We start from the raw sequence: 19,428 nt of genomic DNA, 5'->3' as shown, positions 1-19,428 counted from the left end.
CTTTTCAGAAAGGGTGGTCAGGCACTGGAATGGACTGCCCAGGGCGGTGGTGGAGTCACCAAGCCTGGGGGTGTTCAAGGAAAGGCTGGATGTTGTGTTGAGGGACATGATTTAGTGGCAGCTATTGGGAACAGGTGAACGATTGGACTTGATCTTTTTGGTCTTTTCCAACCATGGTGATTCTATGATTCTATGATTCCATGAAATGTTATGGGGTCACTATGGGGCTCGACAGGATCACCATGGAGCTGTTATATGGTCATAATATTCCTGTTATAGGGGCACCTTGGACCTCCATGGAGTCTCCAAAGAATTATTATTAGGTGGCTAAGAAGGTAAGTGGGATCAGTATGGAACTGTTTTGGGGTCACTGTGCAGCTGTATGGTGTCATTATGGAGCTCTTATGGGTCACTGTGCAGCTCCATGGGGTCATATTGGAGTTCTAACGGGGTCAGTATAAAGTGCCTTCATGGAGGCCCAGCTGAGGATTCCCAGTGTGCTCTGGGTGCCTCCCAGCGTGCTGCAGCACTCACAGGACCTCCCCGTGCACTCCGGGGGACGCTGCATGACCCCACTGGGACGTAGGTTCCCGCTCCAAATGTGCTCTCTCCCCTGGGGCATGGCTGTCTCTGGACACTTCACAGCCACCGATGCCTCTTTTATCCCTGGCCCACTGCCCTTCCTCCCACCTAGGAACATGCCCCCAGTCCCCAAACAGCAGCGCTGTCCTGCACCAATGCTTTTAGTGCTGCCACTGTCCCGGACGCACTGCCACCACAATGACACAGGCTGTAGAAATGATGATGTTATTAATTTCATGACTGATGGAAAATGGAGGTGATGATCTGGGAGAGGTTGGTGTCCACCCAGTGGAAGATGTTGTTGTCATCGCAGGTGCCTTCAGCGCCACCTTTGGTCACCATTTGACCCACAGGCTGCCAGATGGACAGAAGCGCCTTGTGGAAATCACTCTGTTCCCGTTCGGAAGCTGAGGCCGTTTGTTCCGTTCCCTGGAAAAGACACGGCATGTGCTCAGAGAAAGGGATGCGGGCTCGTTTTGCAGAGCGTCGCCCTGCAGGGCTCTGATTCTTGGGCCGCTTTTCCAGCATCACAGGACAGCTCGGGGCAGCCCGTGGGGCTCACAGCACCTCCGGCAGGCCCCGTTTTGCACGGGAGTCTCGGCTGGGTGTCAGCCCTACGGCCGGGCGAGTGTCTGGGGAGAGCTGATGGATCTCTGGAGGTCTGCTTTTCTTGGAAGCCCTCACATACCAGACCTTTGCGGTTCCCTGCTCCCACCCTCAGTCCCTTCTGTGCAGTATGAATCCCGAGCGCTTACCTGTGCCTAACGTCTCCACAAATCTCTGCAGAACTGGAAGGCAAGATTCCCCAGCCGGAACATACACCAGTCTTTCACAAAATCTAAAACGATCCAGGTTGCCGGGTGTTGGTTAAGGAAGCCCCAGAGCTTGCTCAGAGTGTCAGGCACGCTGAAGGCCTTTTGCTGGGTGCGCGGGGACTGCTGCTTTGGGCCCTCTTGATCAACAGACTCGCTGACCCTGTTTTGGGACCCATCTGGAGAAAGGTGAATACAGAAGGGCCAGATGGAGGCACGGCACTCAGCCTTAACGCTCAGCCTCTTCTCAGGAAGCACGACATTTTTGTCTCCATTCTGAGGACAGGTGTTTAGTCCAATCCAGCAGAGCCAGTAGGAGGGCTGGCTCTTGGACTTAACAAGACGCTGCTCCTCATGAAGGACCTGGTCTTTCTTCCTGTCCTCGATGTTGGTGGAGCAGGACGTTAGTCCAAGCCTGCAGAGCCAGTAGGAGGGCTGGCTCTTGGACTTAACAAGACGCTGCTCCTCATGAAGGACCTGGTCTTTCTTCCTGTCCTCGATGTTGGTGGAGCAGGACGTTAGTCCAAGCCTGCAGAGCCAGTAGGAGGGCTGGCTCTTGGACTCAATTGGACGCTGCTCCTTGGGAAGTACCTGGTCTTTCTTCCCGTCCTCCATCTTTGTGGGGCAGGTGGGTAGGCCGAACCAGCAGAGCCAGTTGGAGGGCTGGCTCTTGGTCTCAGTCGGATGCTGCTCCTCATGAAGGACCTGGTCTTTCTTCCTGTCCTCGATGTTGGTGGAGCAGGACGTTAGTCCAAGCCTGCAGAGCCAGTAGGAGGGCTGGCTCTTGGACTTAACTGGACGCTGCTCCTTGGGAAGGACCTGGTCTTTCTTTGTGGGGCAGGTGGGTAGGCCGAACCAGCAGAGCCAGTTGGAGGGCTGGCTCTTGGACTTAACCGGACGCTGCTCCTCGTGAAGGACCTGGTTTTTCTTCTCGTCCTCCATCTTTGTGGGGCAGGTGGTTAGGCCAAACCAGCAGAGCCAGTTGGAGGGCTGGCTCTTGGTGTCAGTAGGTCCGTGCTGGTCGTGAAGGACGTGCCCTTTGTTCCCATCCTCGATCTTGGTGGGGCAGGTGGTTAGACCAAGCCAGGAGAGCCAGCTGGAGGGCTGGCACTCGGTCTCTAAGGGATGCTGCTCCTCGGGATGGAGCAGCTTTTTGTCCCAATTCCCGACCCAGCTGAGGCAGCTGGACGTGTCAGGAATCGGAGACATGAAAGCAAGTAAGATGAGGAAGAGAGTCAGGCTGAGCTTCATCCTGCTCTCTCCCAAGGACCGCTCTCAACACACAAGTGGCTGTCACCCAGAGCAGAGCTCCAGCAGTGACCACCAGGACGGAGCGAGTGCTCCAAGTGTCTGAGCTGGGGGAGGCCGCCGGCGTGACTTGATAAAGACTGATGTCACGCCGCGCCCTGTGATGTCACAATGCCTTTCCCCGGTGCGGGTGCAGCCGTGCACCCAGCTCGGGGCTGGGGACCCTACACCCAAATCCCGCCTCCCTGTTCCACCTCCCCTTTTGGCAATCCGTCTGCACTCTGCCATTTTCATGAGCACACGAGCTCATAGAATCACAGAATCTTAGAGCGGCCTGGGTTGAGAAGGCCCACAGTGATCCCCTAGTTTCAATCCACCGGGCAGCCCAGAGCCACATCCAGCCTGGCCTTGAATGCCTGCAGGCATGGGACATCCACAGCCTCCTTGGGCAACCGGTTCCAGTGTGTCACCACGCTGTTTGTGAAAAACTTTCTCCTACTATCTAACCTAAACCTCTCCTGTCTCAGTTTGAAACCATTTCCCCTTGTCCTATCACTGTCCACTCTTGTAAACAGACGTAAACAGAGGTCCGGTGCTCCTCTCCCATCCTTTTGACCCCTTCACTCCAACAGCAATGAATATTGGATTCATTTCCTTTATTTATATGTCGGAAAGAAAATAAAACAATAGACCTAGAGATTGGAACCTTTGCTTTGACACCTCCTGTAGCAGCGTCCGTATTTGTCTTCTCCTCCTTGGCAGCACAGTGTTCTCCCTGATGCAGAATCACAGAACTGTGGGGGCTGGAAGGGACCTCTCGAGATGATCGAGTCCAACCTTTTTGCCAAAGCAGGCTCCGTAGACCAGGTTGCACAGCTTGGCGTCCAGGCAGGTCTTGAACATCTCCAGACAAGGAGACTCCACAGCCTCCCTTGGCAGGAGTTCCAGTGCCCTCTCCCCCTCGCCGTGAAGACGTTCTTCTGCACGTTTGTGCAGAACTTCCTACTTTGGCCATTGTCCTATCACCACGCACGGCGGAAAAGAGCTTGGCCTTGTATTTTGGCCGCCGTCACCTTAGATAGAGACATTGATCAGGTCCCCTCTGAGTCTTCTTTTCTCAAGGCTGAACAGACCCAGGTCGCTCAGCCTTTCCTCGTAAGAGAGGTGCTCCAGGCCCTTTATCATCTTTGTGGCCCTCCGCTGGACTCTTTCCAGGAGATTGCGGCCTTTTCTTGTGCCGGGGAGCCCAGAACCGGACGCAATACTCCTGGTGAGGCCTGACCAGGGCAGAGTAGAGGGAGAGGATCGCCTCCCTTGACCTGCTGGCCACGCTCCTTTTAATGCCCTGTAGGATCCCACTGGCCTTCTTGGCCACCAGGGCACCCTGCTGGCTCATGGCCAGCTTGTTGTCCACCTGGAGCCCCAGGTTCCTCACCTCAGAGCTCCTCTCCAGCAGGTCGGGTCCCAGCCTGTACTGATACTTGCGGTTGTTCCTTCCAAGGTGCAAGACTCTGCGCTTGCTTTTGGAAAACCTCATCGGTTTTCTTAATCTTGCATTCTGCTGTCATACTCAGAAAATTAGTATTTTCTCCCTTAGCTCGTTCCTGTTGTTTTGTTGTTAGGCCCATCTCCCTACCTTTTCACCACCTCTCTTGCCCCTTTCCTGGTTCGTGGGTTCGTTTGTCCCTCCACCCCATTAGTCACAGCACCGGGCTGCACCGGGCTGGAGCCGAGACACCGCGCCATTGCCCCAAAGTCCCATTTGACAGCCCACAGGCTTCTCTCAGCGACTTCATGGCTGCCGGCCTGAGCTACCAGTCAGCAGTAATAAGCAGAGGGACGAAACGGACCAGGCAGTCTGAGCCACCTTGCCGCAGGGCCTCCCTCCCGTCCCCAGCAGATCTTGCTGTGGTGCTTTGCCGCCGTTTTCCCTTTCTGGGAAGGCTCCCTTGGTGCGAGCCTCCTCTGTGAAGGTGATGCGCACGGGATCCTGGCAGAACTGGCCCGGCTGAGGATTCCCAGTGTGCTCTGGGTGCCTCCCAGCGTGCTGCAGCACTCACAGGACCTCCCCGTGCACTCCGGGGGACACTGCATGACCCCACTGGGACGTAGGTTCCCGCTCCAAATGTGCTCTCTCCCCTGGGGCATGGCTGTCTCTGGACACTTCACAGCCACCGATGCCTCTTTTATCCCTGGCCCACCGCCCTTCCTCCCACCTAGGAACATGCCCCCAGTCCCCGAACAGCAGCGCTGTCCTGCACCAATGCTTTTAGTGCTGCCACTGTCCCGGACGCACTGCCACCACAATGACACAGGCTGTAGAAATGATGATGTTATTAATTTCATGACTGATGGAAAATGGAGGTGATGATCTGGGAGAGGTTGGTGTCCACCCAGTGGAAGATGTTGTTGTCATCGCAGGTGCCTTCAGCGCCACCTTTGGTCACCATTTGACCCACAGGCTGCCAGATGGACAGAAGCGCCTTGTGGAAATCACTCTGTTCCCGTTCGGAAGCTGAGGCCGTTTGTTCCGTTCCCTGGAAAAGACACGGCATGTGCTCAGAGAAAGGGATGCGGGCTCGTTTTGCAGAGCGTCGCCCTGCAGGGCTCTGATTCTTGGGCCGCTTTTCCAGCATCACAGGACAGCTCGGGGCAGCCCGTGGGGCTCACAGCACCTCCGGCAGGCCCCGTTTTGCACGGGAGTCTCGGCTGGGTGTCAGCCCTACGGCCGGGCGAGTGTCTGGGGAGAGCTGATGGATCTCTGGAGGTCTGCTTTTCTTGGAAGCCCTCACATACCAGACCTTTGCGGTTCCCTGCTCCCACCCTCAGTCCCTTCTGTGCAGTATGAATCCCGAGCGCTTACCTGTGCCTAACGTCTCCACAAATCTCTGCAGAACTGGAAGGCAAGATTCCCCAGCCGGAACATACACCAGTCTTTCACAAAATCTAAAACGATCCAGGTTGCCGGGTGTTGGTTAAGGAAGCCCCAGAGCTTGCTCAGAGTGTCAGGCACGCTGAAGGCCTTTTGCTGGGTGCGCGGGGACTGCTGCTTTGGGCCCTCTTGATCAACAGACTCGCTGACCCTGTTTTGGGACCCATCTGGAGAAAGGTGAATACAGAAGGGCCAGATGGAGGCACGGCACTCAGCCTTAACGCTCAGCCTCTTCTCAGGACGCACGACATTTTTGTCTCCATTCTGAGGACAGGTGTTTAGTCCAATCCAGCAGAGCCAGTTGGAGCGCTGGCCCTTGGTCTCAACGGGGCTCTGCTCCTCATGAAAGACCTTGTTCTTCTTCCCGTCCTCGGTCTTGGTGGAGCAAGACGTTAGTCCAAGCCTGCAGAGCCAGTAGGAGGGCTGGCTCTTGGACTTAACAAGACGCTGCTCCTCATGAAGGACCTGGTCTTTCTTCCTGTCCTCGATGTTGGTGGAGCAGGACGTTAGTCCAAGCCTGCAGAGCCAGTAGGAGGGCTGGCTCTTGGACTTAACAAGACGCTGCTCCTCATGAAGGACCTGGTCTTTCTTCCTGTCCTCGATGTTGGTGGAGCAGGACGTTAGTCCAAGCCTGCAGAGCCAGTAGGAGGGCTGGCTCTTGGACTCAATTGGACGCTGCTCCTTGGGAAGTACCTGGTCTTTCTTCCCGCCCTCCATCTTTGTGGGGCAGGTGGGTAGGCCGAACCAGCAGAGCCAGTTGGAGGGCTGGCTCTTGGTCTCAGTCGGATGCTGCTCCTCATGAAGGACCTGGTCTTTCTTCCTGTACTCGATATTGGTGGAGCAGGACGTTAGTCCAAGCCTGCAGAGCCAGTAGGAGGGCTGGCTCTTGGACTTAACTGGACGCTGCTCCTTGGGAAGGACCTGGTCTTTCTTTGTGGGGCAGGTGGGTAGGCCGAACCAGCAGAGCCAGTTGGAGGGCTGGCTCTTGGACTTAACCGGACGCTGCTCCTCGTGAAGGACCTGGTTTTTCTTCTCGTCCTCCATCTTTGTGGGGCAGGTGGTTAGGCCAAACCAGCAGAGCCAGTTGGAGGGCTGGCTCTTGGTGTCAGTAGGTCCGTGCTGGTCGTGAAGGACGTGCCCTTTGTTCCCATCCTCGATCTTGGTGGGGCAGGTGGTTAGACCAAGCCAGGAGAGCCAGCTGGAGGGCTGGCACTCGGTCTCTAAGGGATGCTGCTCCTCGGGATGGAGCAGCTTTTTGTCCCAATTCCCGACCCAGCTGAGGCAGCTGGACGTGTCAGGAATCGGAGACATGAAAGCAAGTAAGATGAGGAAGAGAGTCAGGCTGAGCTTCATCCTGCTCTCTCCCAAGGACCGCTCTCAACACACAAGTGGCTGTCACCCAGAGCAGAGCTCCAGCAGTGACCACCAGGACGGAGCGAGTGCTCCAAGTGTCTGAGCTGGGGGAGGCCGCCGGCGTGACTTGATAAAGACTGATGTCACGCCGCGCCCTGTGATGTCACAATGCCTTTCCCCGGTGCGGGTGCAGCCGTGCACCCAGCTCGGGGCTGGGGACCCTACACCCAAATCCCGCCTCCCTGTTCCACCTCCCCTTTTGGCAATCCGTCTGCACTCTGCCATTTTCATGAGCACACGAGCTCATAGAATCACAGAATCTTAGAGCGGCCTGGGTTGAGAAGGCCCACAGTGATCCCCTAGTTTCAATCCACCGGGCAGCCCAGAGCCACATCCAGCCTGGCCTTGAATGCCTGCAGGCATGGGACATCCACAGCCTCCTTGGGCAACCGGTTCCAGTGTGTCACCACGCTGTGTGTGAAAAACTTTCTCCTACTATCTAACCTAAACCTTTCCTGTTACTTGCAGTTATTCCTTTCAACGTGCTAGGCTCTATACTTTTTGTTTTTTGTCTCTAGGCTTAAGAATTAAATTTATTTTTCTCCTTTAATCCCTAACTTTATCCTTTTCTTTCTTTTTTTTTTTTTTTTTTTTTTTTAATTTTTTGTTTAACTAGTATGCATCTCTCTCCTTCTGTGTTCTTCCAGCTTCTGGAAAAGGCAAACCTGTCCGTGGTACAGTTTTTTCCTAGGGTCCAGGATCCCCTTGGTGGGTGATGCAGAAGAATGGGGATGTCCAGTGTGTACCACAAGTAAATTTGATGACAGGGGAGTGCAGTTAGTAATTCTATCTATATGTATATAGCCATGTGTGTGTAATGCATTTTAATCATTTTTTGTTCGTTTGTATATATGTATATATATTTTAAGCATGATGTAACGATGTAGAATAAGGGGTGGAATGTCATGGTTCTATGTTTTTTTGTTTTGGGGTTTCAGTATTCCACATCAAAACATCATGTAGTGTACAGGGCATTAAAGTGTCACTGCCCCAATTCCAAGTACCTATCCCTGTACATTACAGCAGTCACGGGATCTGGCCTTTCCGGGTGGGGAGGGCGCTCTCTTGCTGCCTTGCAGTGGGTGCTGGAGGGTGCTTTCCTAGCTGTTCCAAGCTTTTCAGGTTTGACTCGGTCTCGGGAACTCTCTCTCTCATCTTGTCTGATTTATTAATCTCAATTTCAATTAAATTGTATATATTGTGTTATCTTGTATTCCGATATTATAGTAAAATAAGTTTTCCTCCATAGATTGTTGCTGCTGTTTTTTTCCTCCCTTCTTTCCTTCCCATTTTTGTGGGACTGGTGTGGGGGGGGAGGGCAGAGGCCTGTCGCCCCTGTCACGGACATAGATTGATCTAGTCAACTCCGTGACACCCAATAAAAGTTCCATTGTTACCCCTTAACAGCTTCTGTATGACCATATAGTGCTCTGTAGTGACCCCACAGAGCTCCATGGTGACCTCATTCATGTTCTATTCTTACCCCATAACAGCTCCATTATGACCATAAGAGCTCCATAGTGACGCCATAGAGCTCCATAGTGGCCCCATAACAGTTCTATACTGACTCCATGGAACTTTATATTGACCCCGTTGCAGCTCCAATATGACCCCATAGAGCTCCATAGTGACCCCATAAGAGCTCCATAGTGACACCATACAGCTTTACAGTGACCCCAAAACAGTTCCATACTGTCCCCACTGAGCTTGATACTGACCCCACAACAGTTCTGATATGAGCCCATAGAGTTTCATATGACTCATTAGCAGTTCCCTTGTGAGCCCATAGAGCTTCTTAAGGACCTCAAAAGAGTTCCACAGACCCCCCGTGGAGCTCCATAGTCTCCCTATAGAGCTGCAGAGGGATCCCGTAACAGTTCCATTATGACCCCTTAGAGCTCCATAGTGTTGCCCTAGAGCTCCATAGAGACCCCATGGAGCTCCATGGTGACCCCAAAACAGTTCCATTATGATCTCATGGAGCCCCAGATTAATCCCTGAGCTGTTCCATTGTGTCCCCATCACAGTTCCCTTGTGACCCCATGGAGCTTCTTAGGGACCTGAGAACAGTTCCACAGACACCCCATGGAGTTCCATAGTGACCCCATAGAGCAGCCTAGTGACCCGAAAACAGTTCCCTTGTGACCCCATAGAGTTTCTTAGGGAGCTGAGAACAGTTCCATAGACACCCCATGGAGATGGATTAAATCTGGCGAAGGTGAAAAAGGATAATAAAAAGGCTTTTTTAAGTACGTTAACAGTAAAAGGAAGACTAGGGAGAATGTGGCTCCCCTGCTAAGTGACGGGGGTGTTCTGGTAACGGGGGATGCTGAGAAGGCGGAGATACTGAATGTCTTCTTTGCTTCTGTCTTCAGTGAAAAAGCTCCCCCTCGGGAATCCCAGACCCTGTAGGTTAGTGAGAGGGTCTGGGGAATGGAAGACCTCCCTTTAGTCAGTGAAGAGGTGCTCCAAGAGCGCCTAGGCAACACCAATGTTCAGAAATCCATGGGACCTGATGGGATGCATCCACGGGTGCTGAGGGAGCTGGCAGAGGTGATTGCTGAACCTCTTTCTGTCATCTTTGAGAGGTCTTGGAGGACAGGGGAGGTGCCTGAAGACTGGAGGATAGCCAGTGTCATTCCGGTCTTCAAAAAGGGCAAGAAGGAAGATCCAGGCAATTATAGGCCAGTCAGCCTCACCTCTGTCCCTGGAAAGGTGATGGAACAGCTGGTGCTGGATGTCATCTCCAGACAACTGGAAGAAAAGGAGGTTATCAGGAGTAGTCAGCACGGGTTCACCAGGGGGAGGTCGTGCTTGACCAACCTGGTAGCCTTCTATGATGTTGTCTCTGGCTGGGTGGATGGGGGGAGAGCAGTGGATGTAGTCTACCTTGATTTCAGCAGGGCATTTGATACTGTCGCCCACGACATCCTTATAACAAAGCTGAGGAAGTGTGGGACAGATGAGTGGACAGTGAGGTGGGTTGAGAACTGGCTGACTTGCAGAGCACAGAGGGTCGTTGTTGGTGGTGCGGAGTCCGGTTGGAGGCCTGTAACCAGCGGTGTTGCTCAGGGGGCGGTGCTGGGTCCGGTCTTGTTCAACATCTTCATCAATGACCTTGATGAGGGGATAGAGGCCACCCTCAGCAAGTTTGCTGATGATACGAAGTTGGGAGGATTGGCTGACACGCCTGAAGGCTGTGCTGCCATTCAGTGAGACCTGGATAGGCTGGAGAGCTGGGCAGAAAAAAAACGGATGAGGTTTAATAAAAGCAAGTGTAGAGTCTTGCATCTGGGGAGGAATAATTGCATGCACCAGTACAGGTTGGGGGATGAGCTGCTGGAGGGGAGCTCTGCGGAAAGGGACCTGGGTGTCCTGGTAGACGACAGGTTGGCCATGAGCCAGCAGTGTGCCCTTGTGGCCAAGAGGGCCAATGGCATCCTGGGGTGCATTAAAAAGAGCGTGGCCAGCAGGTCAAAGGAGGTGATCCTCCCTCTCTACTCTGCCCTGGTAAGACCTCATCTGGAGTACTGCGTCCAGTTCTGGGCTCCCCAGTACAAAAAAGACAGGGATCTCTTGGAAAGAGTCCAGTGGAGGGCCACGAAGATGGTGAAGGGCCTGGAGCATCTCCCCTATGAGGAAAGGCTGAGTGAACTGGGTCTGTTCAGCCTTGAGAAAAGGAGACTGAGAGGGAACCTGATCCAGGTCTATAAATATCTAAGGTGTGGGGGGCAGAATGGCGAGGCCGGACTCTTTTCAGTGGTGAGTGGAGACAGGACAAGGGGAAACGGCTGGAAACTGCAGCATAGGAAGTTCCACACAAATGTGTGCAAGAACTTCTTTACAGTGAGGTGACGGAGCACTGGAACAGGCTGCCCAGGGAGGTGGTGGAGTCTCCTTCTCTGGAGATGTTCAAGACCTGCCTGGATGCCTACCTGTGCGACCTGCTGTAGGGAACCTGCTTTGGCAGGGGGGTTGGACACGATGATCTCTGGAGGTCCCTTCCAACCCCTACAATTCTGTGATTCTGTGACTGAGACGTGGCCTCAACATGCATGCAAACCCATACAAATGTGCATGCACAACTTCTCTGCAAGGTCTCCCATCAATGCAGAATTTGCCCTAATTCTGAGGAGCTCACTTCTAGCCCTCCTCCACACTCACACATACTCTAATGCACTCCTGCTTGTATGAATCCACCCTCTCCCACACTGACATATATATTCTCTCTCTCTTTCACCGCTCTGTTTGCCTCTGAGCTAAATTACTCTACTGTGGAAATTGCCATCAGCAGTTTTCACCCTTTGCTGCTCTTCCAAGGAGTGATGCAGTCAACATATGCAATTATCTACTTGATATTTTTTGAGATATCTTCCAACTATTTGCACCCACGTGTTACAGGGCAGCATTGTTTCTAAGGACTTCAGTGTACTTAGAACATGGGCAGGAGTGAATGAGGTTCCACTTTTGTGATGATTAGGCTCAAATTGATGTTTTGGAGATTAAACTGGTCCTATTAGAAGGTCTCTACCTAGCTGCCAAGCACCCACTTGTTAAGTCACATGTGATGTACGTTTGCATTTTATAGAGAGGTTAGTTCCGAGGTTGGAGCATTGTCCTAAGAGCTGGAGGCAGTCTCAGACCTTGGTACTGTTGCTAAGGGAACAGATGTCCTTCTGGGATTTTTTGCTAAGTCTGTAACACCATCCAGCTGCTTCTTCCCATCCACGGAGCTCATGGCAAACAGTGAGATGAGTGGGGTGAATGCTTGGAGGCTGCTTCACTGAAGTCAGTTGGGTTATCTTAATTCCTGATACATCCCACAAGGACACTGCATTGTTCCTGGGTCAGAGACATGAAAGGTGCTGTGACCCATTTTCCTTATAAGTCTGAAAGGAAGTGAGGAAGTCCCAGTTAAGGCCTGGCTTGAGTTTGTCCTCACTTACTGACTTTCCCAGGCCATGAGAAGAGTCTTTTAACTTTTCTGCATCTCAGTTTCTCAGTTGTAACAAAACAGCGCTTTCTTCAACATGAAGACATTTTGAGGAAAACACATGAAAGACTGTGAACAGTGTCACAACAGAGTAACAGGGGACATACAAGTGCCCAAGAGTGTTTCTTCTTTTTGTTTTTTTTTCATATATGAAAATTAAAAACAGGCTAAAATGCTTACATTTAGGATGGAGAGGAGAGTGCTGTAAGGTTTGCTTATTTCTGGAGCTCTGACATGCTATAGAACTGGTTGATGTAAGAATGACACTGTGGTCTATACAGTTTGCTGATGGGCCTAAGCATTCAGTGGATGAAGAAAGAACAGTAGGAATAATCCATTTCTCACCTACAGACACATCAAGAAAGCAGGAATTTAGGTAAACAATAGAAAAGTTACCACTTGTCAGTACCTGCACCTCCATGGATCAAATGAAAGGTTGGGTTGCCAAGAACAGCTTTCTGTTCAGGAGAAATGCAAGAGGTGTTGCAGTGACATCTCCATCATGGAGGCAGTGCAGTGGGAGGAGGGTCTGGAGGAAAAGGAGCATCCCACCTGTGACATCTCAGTGTCAGCTGAGTCTGCAGGACTGCACTTCCAAACAAAGCCTGGGAAGAGGCCAAGATGGAAGATCTCCATCACAGTTTGTGCTTATTCCAAGCACAAGGGTTCAGGGCAGAGATACCCGTGTGAAGAAGGAATACAGAATCCCTTCTGCTTGGAAGAATCTGAGGGCTTCTCTCTCCTCTCTGTTCTGTCCTACCAGCCCTAACCCAGCTGAGCTGGGGCTTCCCATGCAGGCTGCTAGTAGCAGAGCTGTCTTCTGTTTTACTATGTCTTGTACAGGAATCTGTAACTTCGCAGCAGCATTCATGTGACATGCAGCAAATACACCTTTTCTGCTGAATATTTTCCTCTTCAACACATTTTCTTTCTTTTGCAAAGGAGCACACAGAATGCTTCTAAGGCATCGGGTTTGCTACACAGGATTTTCCTCACTGCCTCCATGCCAAAGCATTTCACACTGGTAAAAATTATGGGGCTGCGTACAGTGAAATGCAAGGAAAGCTGTTGCAGAGCAGCACTGCACAGTGTGAGTGGGAGAGGGAAGGAGGAGTCAGTCATGAGCCCAGCAACTGAAAGAGAAATAAATTAAGAGTCATAAAACAAATTGCCATTCAAAACTCCCCTTCCACAGCAAGGCCATTACTGTAGATTCTGACAGCTTTACAAAATGAGTATAATTTGGGAACAGTCCTGAGGATACATCTCTGCTCCTGTCCTGTGGCACGTATTAGATCTCTTCTGTAACCATGCTCTGAAATCCAGCAGAGCGCAGGAGTGGGGAATTCATAAAGATAATGAGAACAGCCGTAGTTCAGAGCAGATGAACAAAAAAAACAGAAAGGAATGTCGGGTTTGGTTGGTTTCCAAAGCAAAGCGCTTTGCCAGTGGCTATCCCACTGGAAGCCCATTGCCTGATGCCTCATTTCATAGTGTGTAGGTGTATTGTTGTTGGTACACATGTGCCTCACTGCAGCATCCCATAGATATCCCAGGATATATACGGGTACCCTACTGTCTGGGCATGCAGACCTCTGGCTCTGTTTGGTGGGACACCCATCCTATGAACAATCCGTGTTTCTGCATTCAGGAGCCACTGCTTGGATGCATGAGTTTCCAGGGGTGTCCACCTGCTGACAGATGAGGTAACATCTGGATGAGCTGTGCAGAACATCACTGCAGCAGCATGGAACGTCCCTGCTTATACTGAGGGCAGAGAGCCCTAAAGGAGGAAAGCAAACTGAACTGTAAAACACGTGCTGGGAAACACACACAGCCCAGACTATGCTTTTTACTGTCTACTTGCAGATATCAAGGCTGGCTTAGGGACCCCCTGTATCTGTCTGGTTCAAAATGTATGAAGATTGCAGCAGCCCAAAACCATACGTTAACAGCTGTCTAGGTGCTTCCCTCACAAAGAGTTCCTGTTCGCTACTGCCAGTGGTGCAGCACAATATAACTCTGTAAAAACATTTTTTTTTTTAATCTTGATTGCACTTGCATATAAAAAAAAAAAAGTACACACAAAGTACTAATCATTTTGCATGAAGAAACTGGCAGTGCTAAGTACAAAATGGAAAAGAGTGGCACTGCAAAAAAAATAGAATGCCTGTGCCGTTAAGTGCTTTCAGAACAAAAGGAGCACACTTTTGTTTACTGACCTTAATCAGACCTTTGTCTTCGAACAGCTCTAGAGACACTGAGCACACAAAACATGGGGTATGCCTCTCATCAAAGCTCATTTCTTCTGGCTAGCTTCTCACTGAGAAGCTCTGCTCTGCTACAGTCAGGAAAAAGGAAAACACGAAAAGAAAAACTGTAATAACGGTTAGATAATCCTCTTTCTCCTTCAGAAGAAATCTCTTCAGAATAAGATTTTTTTTCTCTCTCACATGATCTTTATATATATGCATCTCCCCCTCCGCTTCCCACATACCCTGTTGCTGGTTTTGTGTGCTCACCATCTTGGATTGCCATTACTTGTTCTCTCCCCAAAACACTGTGGGTACCAGCATTGCTGTCAGAATAATCTTAGGCCCCATCAGTAACTATGACAGATACAACTTGAGTGCAAAAAATTAACTGCACAGTGAAGATACATACACAAAACACAGTGGCACCTAACAAAAAATGATGACTTCTAGAGAGCTGTTCCTGGATTCATTGGATGCAATGGGTGTCCTTCCCCTGTCCAGAATTACTGCATCTCTCCATTGCCATGACACATTTGTACAGACACACAGCTTTTGTGCCCTGTGCCACTTGTGGTGCTTGCTGTATAGCTGCTGCCCCTATCTGCACGGTGTGAAGATGAGGAATGGAAGAACTTCTTCACTCAATCCAGTGGTAATTTTGAATACTTTTTTTGTCTTTGCTGTGTACTGGATAACAGAAACGTTTTAAGAATGTATGTTCCTCTGTATCCATCTGTGACAGCAAGGTGTTCTTGAACAACTAAGATCCTTACTCACCCACTGGCTTGATGTCCAGGCTCTTATCCATTTCTCCAATAGATTAAAATACAAAGTCACTTGGGTCTTGAAGCAGGTAACTCACAAATTCAGATGCTGTATCTGAATCTTTGATGCCTCTAGTGCAGCTGTCAGCATGATGACAATTCACTGAAAGGGTGCTTAAAATTAAGGTTCTCCTTTCAGGGGTTGCTGCTGTGTCTTAAGCACACTGTCTTCAGAGTGGAGAACAGATCCTAGGACATTTCATCTTTTTCCTTGACATGTGACATATGTGGGACTTTTCAAAGACATGCAAGAGCTGGGCTTGAATCTTTCTGCAAGGGAAGGGAGCTGCACACAAAAAAAGTAAGGTACACTTCCTCTTTCATTTTGAAACACATCTACACCATGCAGGTGCAAGGTTGTTTGTCAGGATTAACAGATGAAGGTATGAGGCTACTCCTCTTCCACTGGTGAGCTGGTGCTGATTCTCACTGCACCTGGATGCCATCCTCTCCAGCACTGGAGACCTTCAGTGATGGAAACCTGCTGCATGCAGCCTCCTTATCCCTGTGGTAGCAGGGTAGAGTTTTCTAGGATCTTCCTTCGGATCGTCTCAGGGCCATTCATCATGTCCATATTGTAGGGACAGATCTTTGCTCACAAGAGTAGCCCTCTGGTATTCTCAGTGCATTGCATAGACTATTATGTCATAGAATCATAGAATCATTAAGGTTGGAAAAAGACTTCTAAGATCATCTAGTCCAACCACCAACCCATCACCAGCATGCCCACTAACCATGTCCTTCCTGACCACGTGCCTTGCCTGAGAAGGAAGAGCACTCCTTTTGAGTGGGATATAACCCAGTCTTCTCTAGCAGCTAGTGTAATTTTTGTCTTCCTTCAAACATCCACGTCAGCTGATGCCCGTAAGTCTTTCAATTAACTAACAACAGGCTCTGCTTTAATGACTGGTGACCGGAGAATATTAAAATGCATGTTGGAAAAGGGTATGTTGCAATATTTTGTCACTGTCAACGGTTTATGGGCTGGTCCGGCCCAGTTCCGTGACCAGCAGGGCGGAGGGATCTGCGGATCCGCGCCTCTGGGAAAGGGGAAGCAGGGGACCCCAAAATACTTGAAAACAACAGCACTGATCTGAGGTGAAACAAATGATTTTACTAAATATAGTATTAGTAAAATACAATGAGAGAGAGAGAGAGAGAGAGTCTGTTTGAATTGTATAGACCTCACCACAATGCTGGAGTGAGAAGTGCAGTCCAGTTGAGTGACTGAAGTACAGACGGCGAAGTGCAGATGGCGAAGCGCAGGCGGCGAAGCGCAGATAGCGAAGCGCAGACAGCGAAGAGCAGGCGAAGAAGAAGGATCAGGTGACCTTGCTTGGAGTTATATCCCCTTGCTGACCGCAAAGTCTCCTGGGGAAATGTAGTTCTTCTCCGACGGACGAACATTCGGCAGATATCAAACCCCACCCCCAGTGCATTACATGATGTTATGGTGTGGAATACTGATGACCAGAAAATCATAAAACCATGACAGTCACCAAGGGTTTTATGATAGACATTTCCAGAGAGTAACTGAGTCTCCCACAGCCTTTATCAGTGGAATCATACCTGTTCTTTATATTCCTAAAGCTATGCTAACACATACAACTCCCCACCTAGGAGTTTCTGATGATGTCGAACATGAGAGACTTTCTCATAGTCCAGGAAGGCATGTATCTGGATGGTTTTACTGCTTCTGGGTGTCATAACTGCACCAATCTCAGATTTCTTTCCAAAATGTAAAATCATCTTAGCAGGATAGCATATTTAGAAGCCATGCCACACACAGTAATTAGAAGTTTACAACAAAAATTTCAGCCCATTTCTAATCCCAGACATGCTGTAGTCTCTGATCATAAAACATCATTTCTTCCCTTTCTCTCTAGTTTGACAACTACAGTGAGTTTTTGAATTTGGAAAGCCACTTCCTTTCCTCCTAGTCCTAAATCTTGCAAATGAAAGATATAGTTTGCTCCTCCACCTGAACAGCTCTGTATGAAAGGATGAGGAGATGAAAATTCACACATTGATAATTTTTAACCCAAAGTCTCGAAAGAACTGCAGAATAGATTTTAGGGAGCAGGGGAGGGAAGGCTCTGGGGGATGATATTTCCTCAAGATTCATCTTAACAGCTGCAATTAACTTTCTCAATACCCTCTTGGATAAAAGTTATCAGATAAGAGATCAAGAGAGAGAACATGATTTAGCTGTAGCATGCCTTGATTTACAATCCGTTTTCCCTGATCCGAGTTCATTTTGTGCAACTCCTGTGTCATGTTCTTCTCTTGCAGAGATGGAAGAAAGAGTTTAAGTCAAAATAGATAAGTGTAGAGCCTCCGGAGGCGAAAATGAAATGTTTCTTAATAGCATTTTTATGGCACTCCCAGGATATCTCCATATCCTACAGTGCTATTATGATGGGAATTTCATCAGCTTTCCTCAAAAAAATAAAAAAAAATAAAAAAAAGAAAAGGTTTGGTGACGTATAAAAATGCATAATGCAGCAATTTAAACTAGCTAAAAAAACGTTTGGTTCAAGTTCCTTGGATTTCAGCCCTGGCTGAGAAAAAGTGGTGATAGGATGCAGAAGAGAAAGAGGGGATTAGAAACAACCTTCCTTATTCTTCTCTTGTTGCTCGTTCTTCCCACCACTCCCTGACTTTCAAAATGAACCTGAGGATGCTTCTATTCCTGAACCTTGGCTGCGCAGAGGTCTTATTTTAGTGAGTGAGAGACCTCTCCTTGGTCATGCTTCCAGGTCAGGATTATTAATGGTCCCAGTCTCAGCCCTTTAATTGTTTCCCCTCCCAGTCATGCGTTTTTCAGACTTTCTTCAGCCACTGCATGCTCAGTGCATATTAAGTGACGAGAACACACAATCAAGGCACACGCCTTGCAACTGCTGTTTATACTCAAGGATTTAAAACTGGTAACCGAGGAGGTTAATGTTATTCTGGGGAGATAACACTCGTTGCTATGGTGAAGACATCTCCTGTCACTCACCGTCGGGAAGATGGCGCCTGTGTTATGAACGCTTGACAGTATTTTTGCTTTCAAGATTAGCAGTAGTCATTATTCCAGTGCAGATTCCTGTACAGATGCTGCGTGTTGAAATAGGCTCCTTTCTGTCTTCTTGATGGGCTAAACATACCCGTAGCAATAGCAGGTTTTTAAAACCTGAAGAAACAATGGAAAGCAGCAAGATCTTGCATCCGAAGATAACATTCTTGCAGCATAAAGTAGTAGGAAATTTAATTTTTTTTTAATTTAATGTACATTACCATTTGGAGCATATCCTGGAAATCCTTCAGCTTTCTGAAATACATAAAATTTCATTAGGCCTGATCTGCTGCTCACAACTTCACGATCTGCACTTCCTTCTGAAATTTGCTCAGGCAGTAACCCACAAGAAACCGGTTGTTTTCAGCAGTTTATGACTTGTTATTTAACAGTTAACAGAATGTCAGTTTATTTGGGTAACAACCAATACTGAAAGGTTTATTTGCCATCGTAAACCATAATCAAACGTTTGTATCATTACTACAAGATGCAACAATGGGCCGCTGCACTGGGAAATTGTTTAGCAGCTACAGACATTTGCACTGAAGACTACATATGGAGTTATTTCACCCTACAGGTCAAATGTAGAGAGAAACCAGTCACTTCAGTGCATCATATTCAGCCAATTGGTAAAGCCCCATGCCAGAAAGATAACACTGAAGTAATTTCCAGTGATTTCCTAAATTCTGGTCAACAAAAAGGTACCTGTAGGACATGGACAATGCAGAAGATTGCATTTTCTTCATCACAACATCAGAGGCCAACACCTTTTGCCTTCTTAGATGCTGCAGTTATTTTGCTGCAGCAAAGTACTATACTGCACTGACAGGTAGATTAACCATCAAGGTTTTCTACTTTTTCTATCAGGAAACTGGCCACAAAATTCATAATTGAGATGTTTAGGAAAGTTTGAAAAACTTGCATGCTGACTGGAATAGGCTTCCAATGACAGCACACATTTTCCAACAGCATATCAGTTCTCCATCTTAAACCATTATTGTGGGCCAAGTCTTCAGCAGAAATAAGTGAGTAATTCACAGTGAATAATTCAAGTGTTCAAATTAGTTTCTATTTCAGCTCTCAAAATACATCTGCAAGCAGACTCCAATTTCCTTCCTTCTATTTATTTCACTACTGTTTCTTTTTACTCCATATTGTACAAGTAGTTACTGCAGAACATTTGAGCTGAGTTTAATCACAATAGCTCTTCTGTTGCCACTATCTCAGTAGATACATATTTGCACAATTCTTGCAAATGCTGTTATGAATAGTAAAAATATATATATTTCTTTTAACTTGTTCCTGGAT

The 19,428-nt window shown here is 48.9% G+C and overlaps 2 protein-coding genes across 2 annotated transcripts; both read right to left on the bottom strand.

Annotated features, from left to right (window-relative positions):
* Positions 1-599: 599 nt before the first annotated feature.
* LOC125697822 (uncharacterized) lies at positions 600-3,103 on the bottom strand. Its single transcript, XM_048955457.1, has 2 exons — positions 1,338-3,103; positions 600-1,011 (listed from the first exon to the last, which is right to left on the bottom strand). Exon 1 carries the CDS (start codon positions 2,643-2,645, stop codon positions 1,344-1,346), a length of 1,302 nt encoding a protein of 433 aa, XP_048811414.1. The 5' UTR covers positions 2,646-3,103; the 3' UTR covers positions 600-1,011; positions 1,338-1,343.
* A 1,790-nt stretch (positions 3,104-4,893) lies between these two features.
* On the bottom strand, positions 4,894-7,587 carry LOC125697818 (uncharacterized). Its single transcript, XM_048955443.1, has 2 exons — positions 5,506-7,587; positions 4,894-5,179 (listed from the first exon to the last, which is right to left on the bottom strand). Exon 1 carries the CDS (start codon positions 6,925-6,927, stop codon positions 5,512-5,514), a length of 1,416 nt encoding a protein of 471 aa, XP_048811400.1. The 5' UTR covers positions 6,928-7,587; the 3' UTR covers positions 4,894-5,179; positions 5,506-5,511.
* Positions 7,588-19,428: the final 11,841 nt, after the last annotated feature.

Source organism: Lagopus muta, chromosome 1, assembly GCF_023343835.1.
Source record: "Lagopus muta isolate bLagMut1 chromosome 1, bLagMut1 primary, whole genome shotgun sequence".
Taxonomy (NCBI): domain Eukaryota; kingdom Metazoa; phylum Chordata; class Aves; order Galliformes; family Phasianidae; genus Lagopus; species Lagopus muta.
The sequence above is the reverse complement of the archived record's forward strand: the minus strand, read 5'-3'. Positions and strand labels throughout refer to the sequence as shown.